Raw genomic sequence first — 7,172 nt, 5'->3', positions numbered from 1 at the left:
CAATACAATACATGTATATATGTGTGTGTATAGATGTACAAGCACATTCACATGAGACAGATAGACAGGTTGAAATGTGTGTATCTTCACTAGAGAAACAAACCTCCTTCAGACTGATGAAGTTTTGCTTTTAGAAACCTATGTACATTATTAATATACACTCTTTTAAGGATTTAAAACCAGCACAGAAACTGATAATTGAAACAGAGCACTCTAAACCACCAAACAGCACAAGTTCACTGCTTCATTATCTAATCTATCACTCCTCTTTGCTTATCCTTATATACTAGGTATGTAGTTTAATACAATTACATAAAAGAAAATGTTGGTTTGTATTTTTGTAATTAATACAAAGTTCCACTAAACAAAGATGTTAGTTTATGTTAAAATGCATCCGACAAAGAAGGCAAAATGAACTGTTAAATTCAATTAAATCAGAAAGTGTTAAAACAGCAAAGTGTGTTTCTGTGATTTGTGGGTATTTCGGTGTGGTGGGGATGGTGTCTTTGCAGTAACAAAGAATGATGTGTGTGTGTATGTATGTATGTATGTGTGTGTGTGTGTGTGTGCTTGTGTGTGGTTGCATGCATAATAATCTATGTTTGTAGGGTAGAAGACCAAGATGTATAAGACCTTGCCTGTCTCTTCATCTCTCCAGAGCTATTCATAACACTATCAAAGTTTTTTCTAAACATAGCAGTACATGGCAGGAGAGAAAAGCAAAAAACAATAGCAAACACAGAAAGAAACGAAACAACACAAGGAAGATAGTAGTTTAAATGGATGATTCCCTTAAGATGTATCAACGAAGAATTCAGACAGTGAATCGATTAATGGTAATTAGCATGGTTAAAGACCATTAAGCTTTCATGGATTACTGAAATCCCACAACAGAGTGGACTCTGCTAGGAACATCGCTAAGATAGGTGCTAGTGTTAAGGCAAATAAAAGATTGAGTCTATCTCACAAGAACAGGTTAGAATCCATTTGACAAACTTCCTAGCTGTCTGTAAAATAGGTATAACAAAGAGGTATATAGCAACATATAAGCAACAAAAGCACTATATATAATTGACAAATTATACACTCACTTCACAAGTGTGTTTTTGTTTTAATTCCAGTTTGGCAAACTGATGAGTAATATATCAACGTGTAACACAAAGATAACCATATACTAAAAGCTATCTTGGTTCATACTACAACAAAAAAAAAATCATTTCTAACAGTCACAAGATCACAAATTTTGCAGTTAGTTTTCAATGAATAAAGTACCCTACTGTTACTTATTTTATGGATTCTGAAGAGACAATAGACAAAATTGACCTTGGATACAGAAGGTAAAGACACTTAAGTGAATGCTGCAAAATATTTTCTCCAACATTGTAATAATTCTGCAGTTCACCACCATCAATAATGATAACTTATTATTATTATTATTATTGACACAAGGGTGACATATGAAAGGATAATACAAATACAAGTTATAAAATGAAAAGTGAGAGCCTACACAGCATACAAACCAAGGAAATGTCTGAAGAGGAGAACCACTACCTAAACCCAATCAGAAACCTCCAGTGTTTCCAGATTATTCTACCAAAGGTGATGTCTCCCATCTGTATTCCTCAGTCAACAGGTACATAACAAGAGTAGCCCCATTAACCTGAACCATACTCATCACTCTCAACTACCTTTCAATAAATTTACTGGGAGACAACTCCCTCTCTGAATAACTTAGAAAAGTCAATAAAAGCTAGGGTTGAAGAGAAAAGTATCTGTCTTCAGTCCTTTCAACTGTGTCCATCATACAACTTCTGTCACCATAGCCATGGGACAGAAAAACTGCCCTTCCAAGCCAAAGGTCACAACAGACTCAGCCAATTCCAGATGTGTCTCACACAAAACAACACCAATTCAATTCAACAAAGTTTCACAACTTGAAAGTGTTCAGACAATGAAAAAGTACAAGGTGAACAGTTTTGACACACTATGCATTTCTGCTAAGCCCAGACAGCACATTTGTGCTGGTAGAGTTTATCTCAGATCAACAATGAATCTCAGAAGCACTGACAGGTCAAAGGTTTCTGGAAGCTATTCATAGTCACAAGGATGAAAGTCTAGCCAGTTGATTCTCAGTGCAAGAGTCTCCTCGATAATATTGTAGCTTTTCCCCTACCATTAGTTCTCGACAGAAAGCTAAATGATTGCATTGCCCGACTAGTAGAGGGCTGTGAGCACCTGCACTAAGAACGATTTCTTATACAGAAACAAAGTCAGGCATTTAAAGAGAGGGAACAGTGTTAATTTTATTAACCCCAAGAACTTGACACATGATTATTTCATCGACCCAGGAAAGATGAAAGGCAAAGTCAACCTCAGAGAGGTATGATGTCAGAATCAGAACATAAAGAGCTGTAAAAGAGAAGGAGAGAATGTGAAGCAATGATACTGATGGAGTTTTGTAATGATTGTGTTAATAGTAGTAGTAGTCTATGTGTATGTTTTTTTTTGTTTTGTTATTAATATTGTTGGTTTTTTACAAGACTTTTACATCATTACCTGTAAGCAGTGCCCAAACAACCAGCAGCTAACAGCTACCAATGGCAGGCGTCAAAAAAGTAAGTTCCTTCCGCAGAAAAAGTCATTTATAAAAAAAAATAAAAAATAAAAGCCTACAGAGAACCCTTAGCTACTTAGAAACTTCAATGTACTACACTGCATTGTGCGCAGGACCCTAGCTAGCTAGCAAAAGTCGGAACAGATGTGTATATTTTGTTGGTTCCAGAGATTCTTGCCGAAACTGTGTAGAAGGAAGAGCCTTCAGGAGGAAAAAAGTAATTAGTAATCAGCAGGAAAAAAAAGAATTATTATTATAATTATTATTTACATATATATAAATATATATACATATAAATATTGAATTAATTAGTTTTACTAATAAGCTGAAATTGCTTAACAAAAAGAAAAAAAATTGTGTATGTATCAATTTCTACTTACACTGACCCGTGACAAACTCACAAGGAAAGAGTTAGCTGAATAGACACACTCCTCTACTATTGATACTTTCTGCTTTTGTTTATACCCTACATAAGCACTCACACCAAACTACTCATCTACAACTAGCATTTGCCTTCTGCTGAGAAAGCTACTGCTTTTGCTTCCTGTTTGCTTCCAACTGCATATTGCCTATACACACACAAAAGCTGAGGCAACACAGGCAAGTAGATGAGGAGCTGGGCAAGTGTACCAGCTCATGAATCATGAATACATGTTGGTTGCAGTTATTTCATTGTGCTCCAGAAGCACAACTATTAGGCTGTCTGGCAATGCTGCCAACAACAGTATGGTATATTAACAGGATTCCTTTCTATCGTAGGAGAAAGATTATGGTTGTATTTGATGAAACCCATCCTTCTGCAAGTTGCAACTCAGCACTGCAAAAGAAGTAAATATCGGTCAATTTTACAGTGATACATTCTGTTTACAGTAAGTTGCTATTCCTGTATGATGTGCCTTGATAGCAAAGTGGACTGAACCACTTAACATCATGGCCAAAGACACAATGTTGTTTCTAGGTCATAGAATACTAAAAGGACAGGCCAAAAACAAGATAGTTGAATAATATCATTGTTTCAGTTAGTCATTCCGGGGAATCCAGCCAGAAAGTGTAATGATGGTTGCTTCTCATAGAATCCTATGGAAGAAGTGCTTGAGGACTCTATCCCCATGACCTTCCCAGAAATAGTAGGCAGGGAAGATGGATGGATGGATCAACACAGTTTTAATATCCATTTTTTTCTCCTGTTTGCCTGAATCAAATAAAACTCATTGATAAAGACTTTCTATGACTGGATGTTCTTCCAACCCTCACCAGTTTCCAAGCAAAGTGATATTTCTCCTAGTCCTTCAAACATAAACAGCTCAGTAGCCAGACATGTCTTCACAAGAAGATTACAGACATGTGACACTGTTTTGTATGAACAGTGACGTTTTTTTACAATCAGTGTGCAAACAGAAGGGAGACAAAGAAACACACACATATAACAAGCTGCTTACGTTTTCCACCTACCAAATTTGAGACCCAGTAATCTATGTCTGCAAAGGATTCATTCTTGTATGTGGTTACTTTGCTTTTGTTATTCTGAAGCCTTTGACAGAAAGGCCTCAACACCACCCACAACTCCCTTCTACCACCTAACAAATGTAAATACAGCTGATACAATGATAGTCAACCCCACCAATTACAAACAGCTCAACAAATGACTTTTCATCTTGTCGTAATAGAGCAATATATAAAATAATTATAATTTCCTGTGAGGTGGTATTCAATAATATGTATATATAAATATGAATATATATAAATGTATTTATCATACTGATGTGTGAAAAATTAAAAGACAATATAACAAAAACATTTTCACTATTATCTACCAATCACTCAGCAATAATCACCATTGTGATGTGTACATTAAAAAACAGATGATACCTTTTCTAAAACATTTCTGCATTATTATCTGAAGGTTGGCATTTCTTGATAGAAGTATAAAGGAAAATCAAGTAAACAGAGATTTGATCCATCATATCAATTATTATGCTGCCCAACCAACCTGATCAATAGTCATCAAGTACAGTACAACTACAGCACGTGGTCTGAACAAGTCCATTTTGCTCACCACCAGTGTGATGTATCACCCATCAGAATCTATAGATGTATGGAAATGAACTGGACAAAGCAGCAAGTACATGTCCAGACTGTCACAATGCAACATAGCACTGTTTCTTAGAGCATGCAGTATGGCCCTCAACTATGGAGAGGTAAGATATCCAGAGCAATATAAGTCTGCTTGGTCAGAACAGACCTGCAATAACACAACACAACAGTCACACAAAGAAAAATACAGATCATTCATATTTTGCTGCTTGCAGGAACAATAATTGAATTTTAACTTTTAAATATATGACCAGCATCTTAAACTAACATTTATTGCACTCATATAGTTTGCCAATTGAAAAAAACAAAAAACAAATCCTTGAAAAAAAAAATCTTATTTCAATTAGAAATCTATTTTGTCTCCAGATTTTCAGCATCTTACAATTCCCCACCAAATATCACCATTCTTACAAGTTTCTACTAACACTAATAATGTAGCACCTTTCCTTTCATGTGGAATTACAAATATCTTAGACTAACTCCAATTTCTTTCATTACCCCCACCTATTACTATAAATCTCAAACAACAAATTCCAAACTCTCTCATTCAAGAGGGGTTCTGAAGGAATTTGACCCAGCTGATATTCTTACCAAAAAAAAAAATTATAATTGAGCAGTGAGGAAATTTCTATACACTAAGTAATGACAAAATATATGCAGACAAATTAATATTTAATTTTTTAATCTTAGAGAAATATTTTTTTATAATGACAGTGTGTGCAAAAAGAAAAGCAAATAGACTCAAATTGAAAAAGGATAGAGTCAACACTTTCAAGTTGAGCTGACTTGTAAATGCATGGTACTCACCATTCTTCATCCTTATGTGAAAGAAAAAAGTCTGTTATCTGATTCTTCTTGAATTCCATCTTGTATTCGTTGTACTTCTTGATAGCATCTTGGTCACTGATGCCATCATCTTGCTGCAAGAGGAACTGCTTGATGGTCAGCATTGACGGCTGGGTCGGATAATCTAATTCAATTCTAAAACATACATGAAGGGAAACATAAAAAAACATCCAAGCATATTTACAACACTGCTAAACAGAGATTGAAATGAGCACTGCATTTCCTTTCCCTCTCCACCTAAACTCACTTATTATCTTCCCTCCTCCTCCCCATCACTTACAGTGTCTCATCTCTAAACCTCCCACTACTAACAGCTTCACTTAGTTCTATCCCACAACAACCATCTTTCAAACTCCCTCTCTAATTATGCTTTAACTACAAATAGTCAAGTTCAACATTAATCACATCAATCTCATAATTTTGGAAACCTGCAAAGGTCATGATCATTAGTCCTTAGCAAAATGAAAACTTGAGAATACATTCCATATTAAAACTAAACATATTTTGACTCCCACTTCTCCTCTCTTCCAACATACACTCTTGCAAACCCCCTCTCACTACTACTCCTGCTACATCAGATGCCACCCGGACATCTCATCACTACTGTCTATCTCCTTAGATCTACCTCTAATTCATCTCTCACCTAAATGTGAGTAGCTATGTAGCTCTTCCACAAGAACCTGTTCTACCCCAACCTCTCCTCTAACATATGGATGCAGCATCCTCTTTCCCTGGGTTTTTTTGGCTTGTGAGCTACATGGTGGCCTCAATAGTGCTAGTAGCACAAAAAAAGAAAAGCACCCAGTACACTCTGTAAAGTGAGTGGAATTAAAAAGGACATCCAGCTGTAGAAACCATGCCAAAGCAGACAGTGGTGCACAGTACAGACCTTCAACTTATTGGATCCTTGTCAAACAGTTCAACCTGTGCTAACATGGGACATGGTTATTGAATGATGATGATTAAGAACCCTAAGCAGGATTTATATTTTGAACATAATGGGACCTAACCAAATATTGAATTCGAATTTTGGCAAAAGGCCAGCAATTTTAGGGGTGGGATTAAGTCGGAACCGTAGCCGGACCCGAGTTGTTCGGAAAGGATCTATAGGCCACGCTTTCGCGGACCGTATTCAACCCCAGTGACCAACTGGTACTAATTCATCAACCCTGAAAGGATGAAAGGCAAAGTCAACCATAGCGGAATGTCAGCTTAGACAGTCAACCATAGCGGAATGTCAGCTTAGACAGTCAAAATGCCGCTAAGCATTTTGCCTGGCATGCTAACAATTCTTCCTACTTGACACCTTATAGGAGCTAACCAAATGTTAAAGGGCAACACACTGACATTTTCATCACTTCACCAAAGTATAAGCATCAAGTACACCAATCTCACAGGACTTGGAGGGGCTGCAGTAAAATATGGGCACTAACTTTTCCTTCTGACCAAATCATAACAAAAATGTTACTAAGAGATATCAAAAAAAAAAAAAAAACCACAAACTAGATTTTTAAGCCACTATCTAAAAAACCATCAGATATACATGGCATTTTCTCCAACAGTTGTAAGCTTAATAGTTTCTCATTATTAAAATAAGAAATGAAGATAAAAAATAGAC

The 7,172-nt window shown here is 36.1% G+C and overlaps 1 protein-coding gene across 1 annotated transcript in view; it reads right to left on the bottom strand.

The window, feature by feature from the left end:
- LOC106884507 (serrate RNA effector molecule homolog) overlaps positions 1-7,172 on the bottom strand; it is a 53,049-nt gene that overhangs the window by 29,982 nt on the left and 15,895 nt on the right. Inside the window, exon 4 of the mRNA XM_052967629.1 lies at positions 5,516-5,689. Coding sequence (XP_052823589.1) covers positions 5,516-5,689 — 174 coding nt within the window. The remainder of the gene's footprint in view (positions 1-5,515; positions 5,690-7,172) is intronic.

The sequence above is a fragment of the Octopus bimaculoides genome, chromosome 4 (genome assembly GCF_001194135.2).
Source record: "Octopus bimaculoides isolate UCB-OBI-ISO-001 chromosome 4, ASM119413v2, whole genome shotgun sequence".
In the NCBI taxonomy this organism is placed as follows: Eukaryota; Metazoa; Mollusca; class Cephalopoda; order Octopoda; family Octopodidae; genus Octopus; species Octopus bimaculoides.
Note: the sequence above shows the minus strand (reverse complement) of the source record. Positions and strands in the feature narration are given on the sequence as shown.